The 25,172-nt window shown below is 43.5% G+C and overlaps 1 protein-coding gene across 2 annotated transcripts in view; it reads left to right on the plus strand.

Moving 5' to 3' along the window:
* Nucleotides 1-25,172, plus strand: part of soga1 (suppressor of glucose, autophagy associated 1) — an 89,254-nt gene that overhangs the window by 14,859 nt on the left and 49,223 nt on the right. For both annotated transcript variants that reach the window (XM_017715683.2, XM_017715684.2), the window contains exon 3: nt 2,885-3,043. In XM_017715683.2, the coding sequence (XP_017571172.2) occupies nt 2,885-3,043 (159 nt within the window). The remainder of the gene's footprint in view (nt 1-2,884; nt 3,044-25,172) is intronic.

The following is a 25,172-nucleotide window of genomic DNA, read 5'->3' on the forward strand; positions in this document are numbered from 1 at the left end:
ATGAGCTGCGGTTTTAATTCTGTCCTACATCATTCAGCCTTGTCCTAAAGAAATAGCAGTTGGACGTTCCCCATGTTGTTCAGGCCTTAATCATGTGTCAATGATCATTTTGATATGCAGTAAAATGAGACACTTACTGCTGTAGACTAACACTGGCCACTTTATTAGAAACACATACAACCCCAATTCCAATGAAGTTGGGACGTTGTGTAAAACATAAATAAAAACAGAATCCGATGATCTGCAAATCCTTTTCAACCTGTATTCAATCAAATCCACTACAAAGACGAGATATTTAATGTTCAAACAGATTAACTTTGTTTTTCGCAAATATTCACTCATTTTGAATTTGATGCCTTCAAGAAGTTCCAAAGAAGTTGGGACAGGTGAAGCAAAAGACTGGGAAAGTTGAGGAATGCTCAAAACACACCTGTTTGGAACATTCCACAGGTGAACAGGTTAATTGGAAACAAAAAAAAAAAGAAGCTCAAAATACGACAGCGGAGCCCCCGGACTGCTGAGCAACTGAAGCTGTACATCAAGCAAGAATGGGAAAGAATTCCACCTACAAAGCGTCAACAACGCTTATTGAGTGTTAAAGGAAAGGTGATGTAACACAGCGGTAAACATGCCCGTCCCAACTTCTCTGGAATTGGGGTTGTACTTTGTGGACTCACTTTGCTGGTAAACGGTTGACTGTTGACTCATCTCCAGTCATCTTGAGTATTAGCCATCCCCCAGCTCTTCATCAGTGGCTGCTTTCTGACCACAGAGCTGCTCTTGGCTGGACGTTTTGGGTGGTGACCACTGCCACTGATCCTAGCATTGACAATGATGTGTAAAATCTGCCATGTCAGTGTCATTCTTGCTGTTTTAAACACTGTCCACTCTATTAGACACTCCTACCTTGTTGGTCCACCTTGTAGATGTTCATCTGCTGCTGCACAGTTTGTGTTGGTCGTCCTCTAGACCTTCATCAGTGGTCACAGGACGCTGCCCGCAGGACACTGCCCACAGGACACTGCCCACAGGACGCTGTTGGCTGGATGTTTTTGGTTGGTGGGCTATTCTCAGTCCAGCAGCAACACTGAGGTGTTTAAAAACTCCAGCAGCACTGCTGTGTCTGATCCACTCAGACCAGCGCAACATACCCTAACACACTAACACCACATTAGTGTTTCTGCAGTGCTGAGAATGACCCACCACCCAGACAGTACCTGCTCTGTTAGGGTCCATGGGTGTCCTGACCACTGAAGAACAGGGTAACAGAGTATCAGAGAAACAGATGGACTACAGTCTGTAACTGTAGAACTACAGAGAGCAGCTATACAGTCAGTGGAGCTGATAAAGTGGACAGTGAGTGTAGAAACAAGGTAGGTGTACCTATTAAACTGGAAACTGTTTAACAGACGTATAAGGTACATGGAGGTCCTAACGTTGCCACTGAGCACAGTGGTGAGAAGAGTCAGTGTGAATTGATAATTACGTTTAATTAGGTCATTTTAGCGCGGTGTTGTTTTCCTCTGTGTTCCAGCACAGCAGGGCTCAGAGCATCACTGTTAGTGCCTTTCTATTCACAGCAGATCGTGTGTGTGTGTGTGTGTGTGTGTGTGTGTGTGTGTGTGTGTGTGTGTGTGTGTGTGTAGTGCTATACTTGTGAGGACCCCATTTTGCTGGTCCTCACTTGTGCAGGTGTCGTTTTCACCACAATTCCTTGTTTTATTTGAAAACTAAAAAAAACAGAAAAAGTGCCTTTTGGATACTGAGGCTAAGGTTAGGGTTAGGTGTAGTATTATTCAGGTACACTAACACAATCAATGGAAACCTACGGACGTCCTCATATGTATAGCAAGACAAACGTCTGTGTGTGTGTGTGTGTAGCAGGTGTGTGTACCTTGGTGTCCCTGTTTGCCTAACACTGATGAAGGCCATTCTAAAATTTTAGCACAGCTTAATGATGAAAAGCTTTTAATGAGCTCTGAGCACCCTGAGGGACACGTGAATTAAACACTCAGACCGGCTTTCTGCGCTCGCCTTCGCGCTGAGCTCCTCAGCAGAGGAAGGTGGTACATAACAACCCCAGACTTCAGGAGAACACCTGCACAGTGATGCCTTACAATTACAACTAGTTATCTGAAGGATTACTCTACATTCAAGTTTCTTATACATGACTGAAAACATAAAAGCAATTAAACAAAAAACAAAGAAAACTGTTAATGATGGTGACAGGTCAGAATATCCCCAGTTTCTGTTTGATCCCGTTTTTAACTGTACAGATAACAGTAATATTCAAGGAAGATAACAAATATTTGAGAGAGAGAGATAGAGATAGAGAGAGAGAGAGTTTGAGAAAGAATTAAATTAAATGTAAAGCCTCATTACAGTCTCCATGTCCGGATCAAGATAATGACAAGGAAAATTTCTATCGCATTTGTCGGAAGAAAACCTCGTATCTCCAAAACTTTACAGGAGAGGGAAAAAACCTCCTTTACTTTTAATGTAAGTCAATGGAACCAGACGTCTTTCCAGGTCATTTTGGCCGTTTCTTTTGCTCCATTAATCATGAAATTTACACACAATATAAAAAACAACAGGTATTTTCAAATTCTGACAAACTTCTGAGAGCAGCGATATGCAATTATTAGACCAACGGTTTCTAATCCCAGACCTCGGCAGTTTTACTTTCCCGCCTCTAACGCGGTTCATCTATGAGGATCCTGGTAATCAGCTGATAAATTGATTAGAGAACATGCTGTAGTTTTGTTCCCCCTGACTGGCATTAGGAACCTCTTGTAGCATCACTGGTGTCTTATGAGAGAAACAACTACTCAGGAGGTCCTGCCGGCTCCTTTTCCCTTACCTATGCTCCATCTTCCCGTTCTAGGTGGCCAAAGATGTGTCCATCCGCCTACACAATGAGCTGGAGGCAGTGGAGAAGAAGAGGAGCCGCCTGGAGCAAGAGAACGAGGAGCTGCAGGTGAAGCTGCAAGACCTGGAGGTGGCCAAGCAGGTTCTACAGGCTGAGCTGGAGAAGAGCAGAGAGGTAGGGGAGGTCAACTGCTGCCGTCTAAGTTCTGGGAAATGTAGCTAGATCTCCAGATGGCTGTAATAGTGTGAAACCAGCAAAACATTCAACTTTTACTAATCTGAAAAACGATCCAGAAACGGGGCCACAGAGGGGTCTTTGAGCGACGCCGTAGAAGGACCGCTTTAGTTTTTTAAGAACCTTGTTTCTAAATGAGACATGCGAGTGCGAAGAACCTTTTAAAGAACCTTCACATAATGTAGAGGTTCTTTACCCGTTTGAGGGTTTTTCCTTGGACCTGAACATTACGTGGAAGTTCTTTAAACTTTAAGAAGTTTACAGTCGCAGTAATGAACCATCCGCTAAATTTCCAAAGTGGTTCTTCTATGGCATCACGCACAGAGTTGTGTCTGGAACCTTCAATCTTTAATTTAACTTTTAAGAGAGAAGTGAGGTCAGGGCTTGCTAGTGACCTGATGGAAGCGTGATTCAGGCTCGCTGAGGAGCCTGGGTGGTTTTACAGTGAGTGATGTTCTGGGAGTAAGAGCATGTGCTGAAGAAAAACTAGTACATCTGGCCATGAGAGCTCTTTCTACTGCACTGCAGAGTCCATAACCGGAAAGGCAGAGAATTCCTGGTTTGCACTCGGTTGGCCCTTGCTAGTGGTCGAACCTCTAAACTGATCTTAACTATGTTTGATCTAGTGTTGCTTGTCTACAGCTGGTCAGAGGGCTGCTGGTGTGTGTTTTAGGGGAAAGCTGTTGACTTTTCCAGTGTAAATGCCGTGAGGAGGGAAAAACACATGAATGCCTTTAATGGTAGACTCTCCTCCTGTGAGACGATAAAGGAAGAGAGATGTGTGGGTAACGGTTCTGCTCGTTTGGACCTCTTGTACTCGGTGTGTTTGTATTAGGGCCGATATCTATAATGTGTAACATGCTGATAATTAGTGGCTTCTTCTTGGTTGTTCCTGGGCCTCGTTACACTTTAACTGACCGTAAATTGTCATGACTGTATGCAGCGATTAAAATACAGACTAAAAAGGCCAAATCAGCCGACCAGCCTCACAGAAATGTCTTATAAAATTCAGTGCACTTCATGTGTTACAAAGGTTATCACATGTGAAGAAATGAGATTACATGTGAAAATGTGTGATTGTTTTTAAAGCCATGTGGTTTTTGCACATTTAGACCGCAAACGATCCGCAGCCGTCTGTCTCGCTTCACAGCTGTTGAAACGTAGGAGCTCCCAATTGATGACAGAAAGAGCTCAAGCACAAATAACAAATAAGCAAACATTATCACAGCGGCCGGCGAAACGTGCTGAAGCACCCGTCAGATGTTAGAACTTCAGTTGACGCGTCTCATTAAGTGCATTTCCCTGTCCATTTGCCTCAACCCAGTAGAAGAAAACACACCCAACTCACATTCTGCTTGTTGCCAACAACTGAGGAGAACATCTACGACCAACTCAGATCATTGTGGTCAAGCGATATTATTATCTAGTAATCGTGACAGGCCGAGCTGGGGCATCATCCGGATCTCATGATATCCCGATGACAGGGCAAGACCACAGACAGGAAGCCCAACAAGAGGAAAGAGCCGTTTGACTGTATGACGGAAGTACAAGCTGAATTGGTTACGCGTGAACACAGAACACTTCTATAGTAATGAAAACAGGCCAGATGTATCCAAACCGAAACATAAAGCTTTTAAAAAGAGAAACACAGGAGCAGAAAGACTCCTAGATCTCCGGGATGCACCGGTATGAGAATTGTGGGCCCGTGCTGATGCTTTTCATGCATTCATATCTGCCCATGTCGTCTTCTTCTTCTTCTTTCGGCTGCTCCCTTTAGGGGTCGCCACAGCGGATCATCTGCCTCCATCTTGCCCTATCCACTGCCTCCTCTACTTTCACACCAACCATCTCCATGTCCACCTTCACTACATCCATAAACCTTCTCTGAGGTCTACCTCTTCTCCTTCTACCCGAAAGCTCCATCTCCAACATTCTTTGCCCAATATATCCACTATTCCTCCTCAACACATGTCCAAACCATCTCAACCTGGCCTCTCTGGCTTTATCTCCACACTGCTCCACCTTCACCGTCCCTCTGATCTGCTCATTTCTAATCTTGTCCATCCTGGTCACTCCCAACGAAAATCTCAGCATCTTCATCTCCGCCACCTCCAGCTCAGCCTCCTGTCTTTTAGACAGAGCCACAGTCTCCAAACCAGACATCATAGCAGGACGCACTGCTGTCTTGTAAACCTTCCCTTTCACTCTTGCTGCTATCCTTCTGTCACACATCAGCCCTGACACCCGTCTCCACCCACTCCATCCTGCCTGCACCCTCTTCTTCACCTCTTTCCTACACTGTCCATTGCTCTGGATGGTTGACCCAAGATATTTGAAGTCATCCACCTTTACGACCTCTACTCCTTGCATCTTCATATCTGCCCATGTGGATGCATAAATATGCATTTAACGCATATTTTAAATATCGGTCAAATAAAATACAACCACAGTTCCAAAAAAGTTGGGACGCTGTTTAAAATGTAAATAAATGTAAATGAAACCTGAATTCAGTGATTTGATCTCATAGATCCACATTCTATTCACAGAAGAACATAGAGCACATATCAGAGGTTGAAAGTGAGACATTTGACCATTTCATGAAAAATATTGAAGCATTTGAGATGGTATGTCTGATATGTGCTCCATGTTCTATTGTGAATAAAATAATGGGTATAAGAAGTATAAAATATTTAGAAGTATAAAATGAGGTGCTCGATATTATCGGCTGTCAGAATGTTTCATTGTGTTTGTGTGTGTAGCAGCGTATACGAATCAAGGGCTTAGGCTGCTGTAGTGAAAGGCTGATTGTACGAGATCAGTGACTACATTATTAGAGATGAGCTCAATGGCCTTCTCAGAGTCCAGTAGCTCAGTCTGTGGTGCATTAGAACGAGGCGCTCGTACAGTTGGATGCATCATTGTGTGAGCTGGCGGTCACCGTTTGATTGAAAAATCATTTCTGTGGATGTTTTGTTTTAAACAAGGTCAGCTGCTGGTTGGCTAGGCTTCTCGATGTGGGCTGGCACAGAGAGCTGGAGAAGGCTGTGATATATATATATATATATATATATATATATATATATATATAAAATGTTTAATTTTTTTCTAGTATGTTCAAAATAGAAGCACATTTGTTCAGAAATGTCACTTCACACAAGACGAGATCACTTTCTCTCACACACTGACCACAAAAGACAAAGAGGTCTTTTCATTGTAGCCCACATATTAATACATAAGTATAAATCAAAACTGTATTTCATATTTAGTGCTGTAGGAGAAAGTGGGGCACAACCCTCCCAGTATTCATAATTCTTTGATTTGTGCTAAATACATTTTAAAATATTTGAGCAAGATTAATATTTTTTGTGCGCAAACAACATAAACATCCTTGCATCTGCATCATTTGGGCGACTAGCTGTAAAAAGTCTTGTAAACTCAATGAATTCAAAATAGTCCTGTGTTATTTGAGCCAAATGACAAATGATACTATATTAAAGTATAAGCATCATTATGAATATTGCCGCTGTCGGAAGAAAACCTCGTATCTGCAGAATGGGAATTTTACAGGAGAAGGAAAAAAACCTACTTTACTTTTAATGTAAGTCAATGGAACGAGAATTTTTTCCAAGTAATTTTGTGTTGTTTCTTTTTGTCCGTTCTAAATGAAATTTACGCGCAATGTAAAGGAAAACAGGCGTTTTCAGATTCTGTGAGAAACTGAAATTGGAGGTTTTCGTCCCACAGCAGTGAATAGTGAAATAGTGAATAGTGAATAGTAAAGGAATTTGTGTCAGACACTAGTAAATTCATTTTTTACCACATTACAGCAGTAGTGAAATGTCTGGAATGCAGGCCGGCAGGGAATTTCCTCACCCAGCCTCTTCTTCTGTGAAGCCGTGCTGCTGTAATACATGCAGAATGTAGTTTAACAGTGTTTTGCTGAAATAATCAAGGCCTTCCCTGAAAGAGACGCTGTCTGGATGGGAGCACATGTTGCCAAATCATGCATATTTCATTCAACATTTATGGTGCCTTCGAAAACTGGAAAACGACAAAAAGCAGCGACGTGAATAGTAAAAAGAATTTGATAGGTACTAAAAAAATGATTTTTCAGCACAGAATAGAAAAGCACTGTCAAGAACAGCAAGTATAAAGACAATAAAACTGAAATATGTTTTACATCCATGACACCTAGTATGTTTCTAATAAACCGATGAAAAAAGTTCCGAGTTAATGAGTGTTTTAATTTTACACCGTTCTCAGTTCTTACTTTGGTTTACACTGTGTTAAAGCTAACCCCGCCATGTGGAGGCTGTACTTCAGCCTCTCTCTGAGTCAGTAATATGCTTGAAACTGGCGCTACATTAGAAGCACCAAGAAAGTGAGATAAAATAATACAGGTGTGAGGTGTGAACATAGGGGTGTGCACTAACTGTTGCACTTATGACACTTTGGCTGAAATTTAGCGGTTTTGAGGGTGATTCTTGTGAAATATCTGCCCGACTGCTCTGACCATTGGCCGATGATGTTGCTATGGGACTATAGGAAGATGACCTGACATAATTAACTACGTCAGAAAGTCTGTGTCCCTTTACACTGCGCCCTGCTCTCTCTCGCAGTATTCCGTACAGCTTTATAAAGAACGTGACGAGGGCAAGTGAGGACAGGACAGAGATGGGGAAAGAAACCGGACAGGAGAAAAAGACAGATGGGATCATATTCAGTTATGAGTTGCGACGTGCAAAGCAGAAAGACTGGCTTTTCCGACAGAATGTGATGAAATATTGAGCAACGTGAATGCACGGCCATGGGATATGGAATGTCACATGGTGATGGGAAGTGGTAACTGCTGTACATTAGCATGAGCAGCAGTAGAGGTTACTTCCCATTTTTCCTTACAAATATTGTGACCAGCGGTCACACGCCCAGACCCAGACAGTTACACAGAGCAATGTGGGACTGAGAAGTGACAGGCTGTAAGTCTTACTGTGTTTTGGCCTCATGTTGTACAAAATATTAACCTAGTGCTCCAAAAACGTACCAGAATACTTATACACAGTTAAGAAAAAGTGCAAATTAAGCCGTGTGTCCATTCCATTTCCATTCTTTCTAGAACCACAAAACATGGCAGGATCGTAGAACCTATACAGGAATAGTGCTTGTGTGCTTTTGGGACCGGTCACACGTGTGGTTTTTCATACAGGCGTTTGTTCAAAGATGATTTTTATTTCTCCCTTAGGAAATGAAATGCACATGACAAACAAGCACACACAACACCTTAGCAACCACCTGGGATACCATAGCAATGCCCTGGCAACACCTTAGCAACCACCTGAGGTACCACAGCAATGCCCTGGCAACACCTTAGCAGTCACTGGGGACATCATAGCAATAGTCAGATAACACCTTGACGAGCACCTGGAGTAACAAAGCAATAGAATAGCAACACCTTAGCAACCACCTGAATGCCATGACAGTGTTCTAGCAACACCTTAGCAACCACCTGGGACATCAAAGCAACAGTCTGACAACACCTTAAGAACCACCTGGGGTAACATAGCAAAGGCATAGCAAACACCTTAGCAACCACCTGGGACTTCATAGCAATGGCTCTGTGCTTTCAGAAATGCCTGGGTTATATTTTAAATATTTATAATATTATTATAATATAAAATATATTATAAAAATGTTTCTGAAGACAGAACATTGTAAATATAGCAGTGATCTTAAGCCTCATTATAGCGGTTTTACTGGTGCTGTTGAGTTTCTGGAGGCTGAGTTGGTCACGTTACCCCTCCGTATCCTGCAGTATGAGCTCTGTAAGCCTTCTGAGCAAAACGGAAACCTCAAGTGAAATTCCAACACACAAAGTGGTTGGATAGCAGAGTGGATAACTACCCGCCCCACACACGGGAGAGCAGGGTTTGATCACTCATTCAAAAGGAATTATAGACCAGATTCCGAACGCTACAACTGCTCTGGAAAAGAGCGTCTCTTCTTCACCAGCTATGACCAGTTAGCTTCATACCTTGTGCCATTGATTCATTCTCTCCCTCTCTGAGCCCAAGCACACACACTTCCGTGCAGGAGAGCAAACTCCCATCCCAAACTCGTTTTTCCCCTTCCCTCCTTCTGGCTGGCTCTCTCTCTCTCTCTCTCTCTCTCTCTCTCTCTCTCTCTCTCTCTCTCCTTCTGGCTCTCTCTCGCTCTCTCTCTCTCTCTCTCTCTCCTTCTGGCTCTCTCTCGCTCTCTCTCTCTCTCTGTCTTTCTCTCTCTCTCTCTCTCTCTCTCTCTCCTTCTGGCTCTCTCTCTCTCTCTCTCTCTCTCTCCTTCTGGCTCTCTCTCGCTCTCTCTCTCTCTCTCTCTCTCCTTCTGGCTCTCTCTCGCTCTCTCTCTCTCTCTCTCTCTCTCCTTCTGGCTCTCTCTCGCTCTCTCTCTCTCTCTGTCTTTCTCTCTCTCTCTCTCTGTCTCTCTCTCTCTCTGTCTCTCCCTCTCTCTCTGTCTCTCTCTCTGTCTGTCTTTCCTTTCTCTCTCTGTCTTTCTCTCTCTCTCTCCTTCTGGCTCTCTCTCTCCTTCTGTCTCTCTCTCTCTCTCTCCTTCTGTCTCTCTCTCTCTCACTCCTTCTGTCTCTCTCTCTCTCACTCCCTTCTTCATTTCATACACATTGATCGCTCAGATGTTACAAAGCTTCAGGGGTGATTAGGTTGGGAAGTGTAGCCGAGTGGGGGATGTGCTAGGTGTGTGTGTGTGTGTGTGTGTGTGTGAGGCTGGTACAGCTCTTTGGTGGGTCACTGTAGGGGGGGCTGACGGTTTAGAGGTGTGTGGGGGAGGAGAGTGAACTGTTAATGGGAAAACCTCAATAAAAGAGGGAAAAGCTGACTCTTTCACACACTGTAAAATAGGGTGTAGTTTTGATTTTCCAGTGAAGGAAAAGCTGAGCCTGGGATATTGTTGCTCTGTGAAGTCCATTTCTATTGTTTGGCCTTTTAAAAAGCTGTAATTACTCAATTAAATGACAAAATAACCTTTAGATCACTAATATAATTATAACAGCGACACCCCAACAAACCACATACAACTACCTTACTACCATTTTAGTTGGAATCCATCAAGGGCCTGTTTGTTTACACTGGACCTTTAACTGTGTGAAAGAGTTCAGAACACCCCCCCCCCCACCTTCACACACACACACACACACACACACACACACACCTCTCTCTCCCTCTCTCCCTCTCTCTCTCTCTCTCTCTCTCTCTCTCTCTCCCTCTCTCTCTCTCCCTCTCTCTCTCTCTCTCTCTCCCCCTCTCTCTCTCTCTCTCTCTCTCTCTCTCTCTCTCTCTCCCTCTCTCTCCCTCCCTCCCTCTCTCTCTGTCTCCTTCTCTCTCTCTCTCTCTCTCTCTCTCTCACTCTCTCTCTCTCTCTCTCTCCCTCTCTCTCCCTCCCTCTCTCTCTCTCTGTCTCCTTCTCTCTCTCTCTCTCTCTCTTCTCTCTCTCTCTCCTCTCTCTCTCTCTCTCTCTCTCTCTCTCTCTCTCCCTCTCTCTCTCTCTCTCTCTCTGCCTCTCTCTCTCTCCTTCTCCCTCTTTAGCAAACTTCACACATTTAATCAGCTCTGCAAAAGGAAGTGGCTCTCAGGCTGAGTCCGTCTTTATTTATAACCTCCAGGAAACTGCTGTCTTTGTTTTCGTGTAGTTCGGAGGGGAAGCCTGCAGACAGAGGAGTGAAGCTGGATGGACAGTGGTCAGTGGTCAAAACGTGTATATGTAGTAGGTCATGATACAAACAGGTGTAGCTGCATAACTGTTTAAACTTTCCAAATTGATCTTTAATCATTAGTACCAGTGGGGAAACACCAGGGCCTACAGAGTTTAATGGGAAATTCCAGAAAAGAAGTTCCAGGAAATTACCAGACTGGTCCACTGAGCTGAAGCTTGCAGTTTGCTGTGGAAATACTGACCAGTTGACCAGTGCATTCAGGACAGAGCAGAAAAAGGGCTGGTGATTAATCATTATGCCTGTGCGATGACACAGAATGACTACTTTCATTCTTAGCACAGACACACACACACACACTCACACACACACACACACACCAATATACCAAGTATACACTTAAGAGCTTAATCTGTCGTTCTGCTGTCACGCCACACCAAACAGCTAGCTGAAGTCCAGGCCTGTCTGGTCTAGAAGAGTTTATTTGCAGACTTTGGCCCCGTCTCCACATACCTGGATATATTTGAAAGCAATTTTTCTCTGTGTTCACATGAAAACGGTCACTGAAGGCATAGCCCTGGCAACATCTCACTGTTGTCGGAACAAAACCTCGTATCTCCAAAATGGTAACTTTACAGGAGAGGAAAAAATATTTTAAGTCTTTACTTTTAATGGAAGTCAGTGGAACCGGACGTCTTCCCAAGTCATTTTTGGTCGTTTCTTTTGGTCCATTCATCATGAAATTTACACACAATGTAAAGAACAACAGACCGCTGTTGCTTCACAGTGAGGAGGGCCTGGGTTCGGTTCCCCGGCCGGGTGACCGGGGTCCTCTCTGAGTGGAGATGGCATGTTCTCCCCGTGTCTGCGTGGGGTTCCTCCGGGTTCTCCGGTTTCCTCCCGCAGTCCAAAGACATGCAGTCAGGCCAACTGGACATGCTACACTGCCCCTGGGTGTGACTGTCTGTGTCTGTCTGTCTGCCCTGCGATGGACTGGTGACCTGTCCAGGGTGTGTCCTGCCTTCCACCTGATGACCGCTGGGATAGGCTCCAGCGACCCTGAGGGAGAAGCGGCTTCGAAAATGTGTGTGTGTGTGTGTGTGTGTAAAGAACAACAGGCATTTTCAATTATGTCAAAAACAAAAATGGAGATTTTCTCCGAAGAGCAGAAATAAACAACCCCATGGCAAGCAAAGGGCTGTTTTTCAGCTTTTATTTTCTGGCAGAAATCGGACTTTGAATCTGTGTGAATGGTCTTGAGTCTGTTCTGATGGCCTTCGTGACGCCGCCATTTCACACACCTTTCACACTCTCCGTTTTGCCCAGTACACATGCTGGCAATATTCTTCTTGAAGCAATTCACATCATTTTATGGGGTTTTGGAGACCTCTGCTGGGCTGGTATGTTCTCCTGAGCGTTTTTGAGCCATTTTTGTGTTCAAATATGAACGAAGACGTTTTCGAAAATGAAGTTTGTGTGAACGGATAAGAATCTACATTTCTTCAAAGTACCCGGATGCGTGTGGACGCGCGCCTACAGCAGGTTTAGTCCAAGTCTGGGCTTAATCCATGTCTGAGAAACCGGGCCCTGAAGCCTACATTTCATAGAAAGGTTTCAGTAAATAAGCTTATGTGGATCGGAGTCTTACACTGGAAACACTCTGGGCTACACCCTCTAATTAGCCACTGCTCTCTGTCCTATTTACAACATGATTGCACAAGTAGCACCGAGCCTATTCTGTTTTATTCTAGCCCTAACCAGCATCCCGACCCACCAAAGGTCTTCACTGTTAGCGGGTTTCTGTGTGCTGGGTGGGATGGAGTTCTGTCGCTGCATTGTCTAATCTGTGCTCTAGATTTCCCACACAAAAGCAGCAGGGCCTGATCTCCAGTTCTCAGTGCGGCAGCTTCAAAGCTGTTGACTGTGCAGAGGAGCATCTATTGTGCTGCATTTTGTGGGTCATTGTGATTAATTAAATGGAGGTTCTGAGAGCTGCTTTATTTACTGTAGAGGCTGGCTAAAAAGTTGTCTTCTGCAGAGAGAGAGAGAGAGAGACACAGGCAGGTCACGGTTACCTTGATCTATTTTCTAATGCCCTTGAATATTAACCCCTTCCAGACAGTGCTTTAAGTTGACACCAGTATTTGTCACTGTGTAACAGCAAGGCCCATTACCTGAGCTGATAACAGGACCGCCAACCGAACACTCCAGGATAAGTGTCTCGCTCACGTACACATACAGATATGATTCTCCCTCAGGGAGAGGAGTAATTTCATGCTCCAATGAAGTCCACATGAAATACGAAAAGAAGGGAATACGCCACAGACGCACCAGCCGAACTCACAGCACACAGCAGTGAGGAGATCGAATGAGGTCTAGCCCTGAAATCACAGCCAGAGATTTATCCTTGGAGTCCTTAATATAGTTGATAACATGTTCAGCGTCCGTCCTTCTGTAACTCTGCACTGCAGCTACGAGACTAATGTGACTAAATAGACGCCTTTCCAAAACAGTGATTGACACGCCTCTCCACCAATCACAGTCGTCTGTAAGAGCCGCCACCTCTGTCAAGAACAAACCTGCTGTGAGAACGGCAGCGGCGAACAGTTGGCTTGATAAATGAATCAGATTATATTGCTCACATTTGCAATATAAAGAGTTCTGTGAAAAGATCTATATTATTGCACTGGTATGTATGTCGTTGTTTCTGTAGCTTCATTGAAGTTTGCTAACATATATATATATATATAAATATATTGCTGTTGTCTGAACAAAACCCATATCTCCATTTTTGTCGATTTTCAGTTTTTGGCATAAATTGAAAATGCATGTGGGCCTTTATATTGTGTGTGAATTTAGTGATGGATGGACCAAAATAAACGGCCAAAAATGACTTGAATATAATGTCTGGTTCCATTGGCTTACATTGAAAGTAATGTAAGTTTTTTCCTTCTCCTGTAAAGGTACCATTTTGGAGATATGAGGTTTTGTTCAGACAGCAGTGAAATGTATATATATATATATATGTATAATGTGTGTATATATATATATATATATATATATATACCTACACAAGTTTTTCTGTTGGTGTTCATGTAAACCAGTTGTAAAACAGTGGTTTTACGACAGGTAAACCTGCTTTGCCTTATAACCTCTCCACCATCAATGTATTTAAAACATAAGTTTTAGGCCAAACTTTCACAAAACTATCATCAATTAAGTCTCAGGCACCGGACTGAGTATTCATAACCATTTCGTGTAATAACCTTCTGAGAGGGAACTTTTAATTAATAAGGTTGCACAATAGAAAGGTTACAGCTATGACTCTGTGTGTGTATATGTGTGTGTATATGTGTGTGTGTGTGTGTGTATGTATGACTGAGTGATGGTAGGAATGCATATTTTATTTTATTTTAGATTTATTTTATTTTATTCACTACATGTAAATGAGCTCCTGTAACCAAAACCAATAAAGCCTGATTCTGATTGATTCTGATTGATTCTGATTGATTATGCTTTTAGAGGTGGACGTCTGGTTCCTATCACCACCACTGTGAACAGTTCTGACTCCAGGTTCCTCCAGATGGGAGTGTTAATATCAATCCACTCTGAATGACTTTGTTTACATCTTAACCGCTTTTAATATGCAGAAATTTGCAGTGCAATGCTCCTTAAAACCATGCAGTTTTCACTGGACTGTCGCTTTCAACCTGTTTTTGAACATATAAGAGAGGAGAATGTCTTTCTTTATCTGTCTCTCTGTCTGTGCAGCTCTTTCTTTATCTGTCTGTCTGTCTGTGCAGCTCTTTCTTTATCTGTCTGTCTGTCTGTGCAGCTCTTTCTTTATCTGTCTGTCTGTCTGTGCAGCTCTTTCTTTATCTGTCTCTCTGTCTGTGCAGCTCTTTCTTTATCTGTCTGTCTGTCTGTGCAGCTCTTTCTTTATCTGTCTGTCTGTCTGTGCAGCTCTTTCTTTATCTGTCTGTCTGTCTGTGCAGCTCTTTCTTTGTCTGTCTGTCTGTCTGTGCAGCTCTTTCTTTATCTGTCTCTCTGTCTGTGCAGCTCCTTCCCGCTGTCTGTCCTCACACACCCCTGGCTGTTGTTTTTTCTTTCTTCTTTGTTTCCCCACCCCTCCCTCCAGAGGCACTGCCTGGATTAGTAATGTTTTGAAGTGTCAGGTTGCCAGATCCAGCGGGATGCAGCGGTGCGGGTGAGAGGGTTTTTAAAAGGGCCGGGGGTTGCCTTCTCTCGGACACACTCTGGGAGTCTATTGGGAGCCATTGTTGTCTGGGGTCGCGGTGTTGAGTGCTGCAGAGGAGGAGTGTGTGTGTGTGTGTGTGTGTGTGTGTGTGTGTGTGTGTGTGTGATGGTTTGAGAGGTGTGTTTAGGAGTGCAGACTTACACCTATGGCTTTTACCTGTTTATATCAAGACCGCAGTGGTTGTGTTAATTGCTCTTCCATCCCTCCATCTCATTTTATGTGTGTGTATTTGTTTGGAAGGCACACACACACACACACACACACAGACACACACACACAGACACACACACACACGTGTCTTGTGGTTACGAGTTCTCCATTTAAAAATAATTACAGATGAATTATACATGCGTATGTCAGTTGTAGCTCCACTGCACGCTATGATAAATGGTTCACTGTGCCAGTGGGTGACTCTGAATGAGTGAACACACAGAAACCTTGTTCTTTCTCCATCATAAGAAAGACAAGAATGGTCAGGCTATCTGTGTGTGATTGGTGGAGCCTTGCCCACATGTTCCAGAAGAGATGTGCACACATCTCACACTCACACATACAGATATCTTTTGCAGGGGGTTGACAACATGCGGCTCGTTTACTGCCCTGTCGTGGCTCCACAGCTGAATCAGATCAGTAGGTAATAATAAAATAATCCTCCTCTACAGTAAAATAAAGCTCTGCTGATCCTTCAACACAGTTTAACAGTAAATGGTCTGAAACGCTGGAGTTAATGTAGAACTGCTGATTCACCCTTTAACCCTGAAGATCAGCGCAGACGGCTGGTCACCATAGCAACACAGACGACAGCCTCGCCCAGCTAGTAGCTACGAAACGGCAAAGAGAGAGATTTAAGACGGACATCGATAATCTGGAGACGAATGGACTTAATTGAATTTATGAGTACTCAGCTAGATACGTTTAACCTGCAATGAGAAACTGTTAAACACTAAAAAGTGACGAAGCTGAAGTTTCTTGTTTGAATTCTCCCGTTCAACCTTAAATAGTACAGAGGTTACATTCTGATGCCTCAAGCACCATTTAAAGTGGGACGGGTAAATTCGAACGAGAAGCAACTTCAGCCTCGTAAAACGGCGAACGCTGAGAGACGTTTTACAAGAAACTGATCTACTTTAGTGGAAAAGTTTCCTGCCAGAGATGCGAGAAAAGCAGCTGAAGCTCAAAGCCGAGCGAAGTCAGTCTGAGTTTTTGTTTATACTAGATTTTTTAGCCTTTAGTAGAACATTAACACAAACCGAGGCACATTTACAGACACGATGGTGAAATCCATATACATTATTGTGCCTCCCATGGTGGTTTGAGTTTTACTGAAAGGACGAAAAGGCTCTTCTTAGTTCTCGGGACTGTTGTACAATTGACCATCAGTGAGATCTGAGTTTGCATCTGCAGTGTGTGTAGTTTTACTCAGGATGCACTGATATGAGAACTGTGGTCCGATGCTGATATACCGTATATTTCATGTGAACATGCGAACACATAAACCTAGGAACAGTAGATTTGTATGGACAGAATAGAAAGAATAACGTTTGTCTGTAAAAGGTAAGAAATGCAGTAAAGTGAATAAAATGAGCTTTCTGAGCCGCCTGAACATTCTGCTTTACTGGTATAAACAGACAGAAACCTTCATTTATCGTCATGCAGACCAGTTACACAGTATGTCTCTATGACGTCAACATTGTTTCACAGTTTTAGGGAAGTTTTATGGCTAAGAGCTAAATTAACAGCTAAATACATATTTACACATAAACATAAATGCAGCAGACTCTAAAAGCTTGTGGCACCAAGACCAGAGCTTATTAGTGACAACACTGTCATCCTGATAGGTCATTTATAACACACACACACACACTCAGGCGAGGGAGATCCTGTATCTCACTCAGAGCGTCTGTCGGCTCTATTTCTGGCCTTAATGTTGTTCTAATTGGCCTGTCTCTAAGCTACAGTCAGTGATGTCAACAACACACCACAGACCCTGAGATGACTGCGACCATGGAAACCGTTCAGGCTGAGCCGCTGTACAGAGAAGAGTGGCTTCATGCGTCACGAGACCACCACTTCAGATGTTTCTTTGTGATCACACTGCTGTAGTGCAGACCTGCAATATGGACAAAACATCATATTATGCTTCTGTTGCTTTACATTGCAGCTGTGGGACCACGATCTTCTCATGAAATTGGCCTCTTATGCTGGAAATCAAAACAGGATTGGTTGGTTTTTCCCCAACAGAGTCCGTCTGACCTGCTCTCTCAGACAGATGCCCTCTCAGCCCCAGTGACGGCACGTCCACATGCACTCCCTGCCACGGCGGCAGAAGCCGCCCAACGACACGGGAACTTTGGCTGCGTCTGCTTAGCGGCATCATCACTTCATCCGTTATTCATCCATAACACGACTAGAGGGTTACAATTTACCTCCTTGTTAAAAAGTCCTAGGACCTTTTAAAGGGGTCTGTTGGTTCCTGGTGGTGCTCAGTAGTTCAGGAGACTAACGGTCTTCTATGTTTTCCTGATGGGTTGATGTCGCAGTGTAAAGGATTCTGGTCGCTTAATCAGGTCTTATGGGACTGATTTCACAATAAGTGGTTTCCTAATGGTCTCCAACAGCAACCGTCATCCCCATTCCCATTAGGAAGCAAAACCATCAGGATGTATTCCTAACGATTCTAATCGTCTTCAGCATCGGTTTCGCGAGTTTCAGGGTGGTCTGTATGTTCATGTCTTTGAAAGTTTCCATATTAAACTACCTTCATGATCAGTGTGATGACGTTAATATACATTCAGTGTAGCTCTTGTGGCCCAGCAGTTTGTGGTTCGCTGTTTTTCCTCATAAAACCGACGAAGGCACGGCCGTGACAGAGCAGCACTGATGTCATTAATAGGCTGGCGTGCATGTCAGGCTGAGAGTGCATGTCTGCAGACAGACCCATTAGAGCGTCTCTTCAACGCTTGAAGTCTGAACCAATAGGAGAGCTCCTTTAGCTACATCTGCCTAGATACCACAGGGAAAAAGAATTCCTGATTGGCAAATTTGAAAGAATTTAACCCATTTTGTTTCCAAAGCTTTTCAATGACACAAGAGTAGCGCTGTACGGATTCGTTCACATCACAGGCCTCGTTGCTCAAATCAGATCTCAGACTCGATGGTTCTCACTCGTTTAGGTCAGTGACTCAAATATCTGCTGTGGCTGCTTTCAGACATTTGGACTGTGGTATTTAATAACATCTGAGGTCAACAAGTTCTTGACCAGGACCTTTATTTTAAACTGAGTTTGTATTGATTTAGAGTGAAGCTGTGCTTCATTAGTTCACTGATATAGGCCGGCATTTCCATGGACAGGGCGTAATTCATCTCAGCCTGTTCATTTTTGGTACCACTGAGCCAAGTGGTGCAGTGCTAGCATGACCACCATTGATCCATCTCTCTAATGGCTCTCACACACTCACACACACACACACACACACACTCACAGGCCACATTTACTGGAAGCCACACACAGACACTTACACAATTTCGATGTCAATGTCCATTCCACACTTGAACAAATGGGGTGGAGATTATGCCCCAGTTCTCCCACAGTCAAAACTCTGTTCCCATCGTCTCTCACTCTCTCTATAATTAAGTCTTTATCTACTTTGTAAGCTCTGGCTGTGGCGCTGTATAAGTCAAGGCTTATGTAAGGCCTGTCTCCACACATCAGGCCTCTGAAGATCCCACCCTGCTCCGCTTTGCCTGGGCCTGATCTGTCTGAACCAACAGATCCATCACTTTGATGCACTCACATACACACACACCCACAAACAAAGCACAGCAAGCGCAGGAGAGTGCGCATCAGTTACATGCCTGCTTATAACTCACTGACTCACTGATGCCAAGATGCAATTTTAAAACGAGGTTTTATTATTTCTATAATCTCTGTAACGATTTTTTCTGCATTTGCTCATCTTCACAGACGGCGCTAGCTGACACTCACTCACTTCGCACATCTGTAAATTTCAAGAACGTCACATTGATCACACGGTGTCGGCGCTGTTGCTATATGAAGCTGTGTAATGCAGTGCCGTGTAATATAAAACGTGTCAGAACTTTTGCACGTGACACATTTTAAATTCAGCATTCTAACAGTGAGTGTGGTGAAATTAGCAGACGTGCGATCTCTGTAGAGGAAGTGTTAACTCATTTTCACTGCTCCTGCACGTCAGTGCGCCTCAGCGCTTCCCTCTTAAGAGTGTAGAGGAGCTGAACTTCATGCAAATGAATCTGGCAAGCTGACATTTGCATGATTTCTTTCTGCAGCTCAAGATACCGCAGCTGTTGGAGGAAAACCTCGTAACTCCATTTTTGTCAATTTTTAGTTTTTGACATAATGTGAAAACGCCTGTTGCTCTTTACATTGTATATAAATTTCATGATGAAAGGACCAGAACAACGGCCCAAAATGACCTGGAGAAAAGTCTGGTTCCATTGACTTACATTAAAGGTAAACTAAGTTCTTCCCTTCTCCTGTAAAGTTACCGGTTTGGAGATATGAGGTTTTTGTCCAACGACAGCGAAATGAAATATTGGTTATGCCTTTCAAACGAGGTGCTGTGTCCTTCACTCTGTTCTCCTCCTACATGGCCTGCTGTGTGTGTGTGTGTGTGTGTGAACAACATGGACAGGCTGCTGACTGGCTACAGCTGCTAAAGTAGAACCCTACGCTGACCACTTGTGATTATGACGTTATTATGACTGTAGTGATTTAAAAACAATAATGCGGTTGGTCCAGCAGACACATCAACATCACAAAAGGGTTAAACCTCCAAAATCTCAGTGAGAAACGATCGTTTGGAGGTGAAATCAACGGCCTCAATCCTCATCTTTCCACATTTATCTTTTTAAATTTGGGAAAATATTAGTTTAATGATGCATGCTGTATCGATTACTAAAAATATAGATACAGAAGTATTACTTACATAAATATTGACATAACAAGCCTACATTTCAGTTAGATCTTGCGGAGGATGTGTTCCTGACCGTGGATCAGTGAAAATGCACGGTTAGAAAAGTCAACAAAACATATCATTTGACAAGGGGTGCCCAAACTTATGCATGCAATTGTAAGTCACAGTAGGGTTTTATGGTCACTCTTGGTTAAACAAATGAACAGTAAGACAGTCAGAACTGTACTGTGAATGATCTCATGCTCACTCAGGACAATCACAGCGCATCCTAGAGTAAAGGGAGTGAACCTAACATGTGAACCTGTCCCTTCCTAACAGGGAGCCTGTGCATCTCGTATAGAGTCACGGCAAAAACCGGACCGTACAGAAAACGCTGATTCAGCCACTGATACACTTCATGATGCCTACTGTTTACATACATGCACCATAACCAAAGACTGTATATAGGGTAACTCCTTTGGTGGCAGATTTAAACGAGTTTAAGGGACCGTCACCAAATGATTTTGAGTGGACACTCATTTCCATTGGGTTAATCTTTTTGCTCTTTGCATCAAATTGTATATGATATACTGTATAGTGCTAATATTTTATTAGAAATGTTTAGTGCATTGAAGCAGAATCTTTCGGGAGAGAATCATGATGCGTGTAAGATTTTGTTCCCACCACTAATTACCTGTATGTCTAATCAGTGCTGGAGTTTGAGCTCTACTTGTGGCCTGAACAGCAGAAGAGCGTTAATATGCACTGATACACTGATGCATCGATCTGAAGGTGGTGATTTAACTACTCTGATTTTGGAAATGACAATAACAATATTCCATAAATATTCAGTACTATTTACGTTTTTATTGTCTGTATTCCACTACTTTGTCAGTAGGTCATACAGCAGTTTATTCAGTGTGAATCATTCTGAATTGTACCAAAACAGCTGAAGTGATTTATATGAAGTGATTTCTAAACAAACTGAAATGCGATGCTGGAGATGTACATCCCTCTCAGATCACCCTGAAAAGCCCTGTTAGCACTTCAGATCTCACGTTCCACACTGGAGCTGAGCAAATAGCTTCATGCTCTCTCAGCGAGGCGCGATTCTAAAGCGCGATAGTGAAGTGCTGAAAGCGGGAAACGGCCCTCAAATGGCTCTTTGATCACAGTTAGCCTCTGAAAGATGAACGAATTTGGGAGCTACTGTACTGGATAATAGGAGGGAATGTTGAGCAGCGAGTGAGACTGATCACTCAATCAGATTGGAATTACGGTCTAAGCCATTCATCTGAGCAGGAAAATCCTATTACCGCAGGCCCACACACTGACCCGTCTGACCATGAGAGAGAATTGCTGGACCTTTTCTGCCAAGTGATGTTCAGATACTACTAACTACATATACCTTTGTCTTTATTGGAGAGGCTATTTGAAGGTCTCACTTTATTTGGATAGTCCACTATACACTCACTGGCTAGTAAAAGGCTGGACCCCCTTTTCCCTTCAGAACTGTCTTAATTCTTCGTGTCAGACTTTCAACAAGGTGTTGGAAACGTTCCTCAGAGATTCTGGTTGGTTATTTGAGTTCCTGTTGCCTTTCTATCATCTGGAACCAGTCTGCCCGTTCTCCTCTGACCTCTCACATCAACAAGGCATTTTCGTCCACACAACTGACCGCTCACTGGACATTTCCTCTTTTTTGGACCGTTCTCTGTGAACCCTAGAGATGGTTGTGTGTGAAAATCCCAGCAGATCAGCAGTTTCTGAAATACTCAGACCAGCCCGTCTGGCACCAACAACCACGCCACGTTCAAAGCCCCTTAAATCCCCTTTCTTCCCCGTTCTGATGCTCGGTCTGCACTTCAGCAAGTCGTCTTGACCACCTCTACAGGCCTAAATGCAGTGAGCTGCGGCCGTGTGATTGGCTGATCAGCTATTTGTGTTAACAAGCAACTGAACAAGCAACTCACCTAATAAAGTGGCCGGTGAGTGTAGTCCCCTATAGACTATCTACAGATGTTCAAATTGTTAATAAAATCTGTTGACACTAAACAGTGGTGGGGTTAGGGTCAGTATTTGGACCAGGATTAGGGCTAGGACCAGGGTGATGTAACTTGAAAGTAAATTAAGTATCTATAAAGCATCTAAAGTGGACTAAAGTGGACTGTCTAAATAAAGTGTTACCTGTTTGAACAACAGGGCTTAAGATTTTGTGCAGCATCACAACGTTCCATACAAAACTACACAATGGGAAAGTGTCATAAACACATCACTGTCTGAACAACAAACTGGACTGAACACTGAAAATGGACAAATCTGGACGGTTTGGGTCACGGCATTCATGATGCTGTGTTTAACCCTTTTGTTGTTGTATGAAGGCCAAGTCAGAGCTGAGGGTTTACAGTGATCCCACTGTGTGTGGAGCGGTATTTCTGGGTTGTGGGATGTAGAGCTGGTTCCTCTCACTCTGGCTAGTGATGGCAGGTTCCTCTGCGTGATCTGATTGCGAATCGTGTCGCTGTTTTAACCCTTTGTTGCAATATGAAGACCAAAATGCAGAGCAATAAAATCAGGATTTTGGGTGATTTTCCGAGCTGAATTACTCACTGATGCTGATGTCACAGCACAATGACATCATGCCAGCTAGTTAGTGGCGGCTCTGCTGAATGGTCTGGTGTGTGTGCCATGTCTGTAGTGTAAACTGTTCTGAAGTTATGAAGACTAGATGTGACCTACTGTTTTGCCCACAAATATAAAATTGATCTTATAAATAAAGGTATTATTATATCTTATGTTGATTGTTTTGGGCTGTAATTTCTACGAATCTGGATGTTTGTGTCACTCGTGGTCATAGAAGCTGATGGTATTGTACATATGAAGAAATGCTTTGGTGATACTGTGCAGCTGTATATGAATATAGAGTGTTTTCGACATGTAGCTGCTATTATAATCCCTTTGATCAGCCTGTGAGACAGGGATGCGGGAACGTCTTTTAAGATGTGGGTGCTGAAATTTTAAGCAGTGAATTGTGGCGGGATCGATGACGTCATACAACGTGATTTGTCTTTTTTAAAATTTTGATTTACTTCAAACAGAGTGTGCCGTACAGTTGTTTAATGAAGGGAATGACGACAGTATATACATCTAATTGACACATCAGACCACTGGCACACATTACTCTGCTCTCTCATTCTGTACTGAGTGATGACTAACTGGACTGTGGATATTTGGCCACTGTTTGGCTCACTGTAATGACACTACGGCGTTCACGTAAACAGTGCAAGAGTGTTACAGGTTTTGAAAATATGAGATCAAATCAAATCATGTTTATTGTCACAGGTGCGAAGGTGAGTAAAAATCTTAGGTGCATAGCCCCTTATAGTACTTAAACATATATATATATATATACATACACACACACACACACACACACACTATACTTCCAAAAGTATTCACTCCCCCATCCAAATCAGTGAATCCAGGTGTTCCAGTCTCTTCCGTGGCCACAGGTGTATAAAGCCGAGCCCCTCGGCCTGCAGACTGCTTCTACAGACATTAGTGAAAGAATGGGTCGCTCTCAGGAGCTCAGTGAATTCCAGCGTGGTGCCGTGATCGGACGCCACCTGTGCAGCAAGTCCAGTCGTGAAATTTCCTCACTACTAAATATTCCACAGTCCACTGTCAGGCCTTCTCGTCCAACATCAGTGTCTGACCTCACAAATGTGCTTCTAAAAGAACGGTCAGAATTTCCCATAAACACTCCTAACCCTTGTGGAAAGCCTTCCCAGAAGAGCTGAAGCTGTTATAGCTGCAAAGGGTGAGCCGACATCATATTAAACCCTGTGGATTAAGAACGGGACGTCACTCAAGTTCATATGCGTGTGAAGCCAGACGATGCGTGTGATGACGTCAAACTCAACCCCTAAAAGGTTCATATCGATTGTTGTTGGGGGTCAGAACACACACGGTGTTGCAGTGCATGTTGGGGACTGCAGAGCATCTCCGGGCGACACGGATGAATAAAAATAGAAAATTAAAATAATTTCGTGGGCTGAATAGGACTGTGTCACGGGCCTGACTTGGGCCTTGTGTTTGACACACGGGGGCTAGAGGGTAGTAGTTGACTGTGGTACAGAAAACAGATGTTTAGTACAAGGAAACAAGGCCAGGAATGCCACAGTCATCGGCTGTTAGCTGTAAAAGCACTCTGGTTATTTATCTGTGGAATGCTCTGTTTGGTACGTCAGTTGTTATTGTAACTAATGCTGGCCAGTAAATGTGACGTAAGCAATCTTGTGTTGTCTTTAATATTCAAAATGTTTGTAATGAGAAATTTTCTTACAATTTAGCTACGGTGAAGGAGGCTCGTTGGTGGAGGTCACCCCCCTGTATCAGTATCTCTGCGTTATAATGCTTCCGAGCCTCCGGGTGTAATCGGACCATCTCCTCTTCTACTTCTATAACAGTACAGATTAAAGTGTAGAGTCTTTTCAAATCATTTCTCCGCTTGTCCATAAGGAGCAAGAACCTTTAAAATAAATATAGCTAAAGCTTCTAAGGATTAAAATGGCCTTTTAAGGCACCTTTAAATTGAATCCAGACCTTAAAGCAGCGCCTACACTGTTGCACTGACAGGATATCCGGCCCTTGAGTCAGTCTCAGGAGTGAATCCCGTCTCACCCACCGTTTGCTTTGCTCAGTCATCCTGTGCCGTGCTGAATCGGCCCTTCATGGCTGGCAGGGCACTGATGTGTTCATTAATAGATGAAAGAGATTGATTAACAAGCCATTAAAATGCGAGCAGCCCCTGTGAATCGAATTAAACCACTTTCAGTCAGACATAAAACCGTTTTTCACTTTTTCTCTCCTGGGGGGTTTTAGACCTACAGCAATAAACGTCACTGACGACATCCTAATCTAGACCATCAGACCTCGGCGCTTCTGGGTAGATAGTGCTTCAGTGATGATGTAATACAGTATGAAGTACAGCTGGACAGATCATGGTGGGGCCAACAGGAGCGACTCGTTATCGAGGACCTCCTGGGTTCCATGTGGAAAAGGCCTTGTAGATTTCTGCACGAGTAGCAGGGGTTGTAATGGACAGGCATGCCCTGTGGTCAGTGTAGTATCTCCGCAGACCACCTGAATGTGATTACACCGCCT

The sequence above is a fragment of the Pygocentrus nattereri genome, chromosome 9 (genome assembly GCF_015220715.1).
Source record: "Pygocentrus nattereri isolate fPygNat1 chromosome 9, fPygNat1.pri, whole genome shotgun sequence".
In the NCBI taxonomy this organism is placed as follows: Eukaryota; Metazoa; Chordata; class Actinopteri; order Characiformes; family Serrasalmidae; genus Pygocentrus; species Pygocentrus nattereri.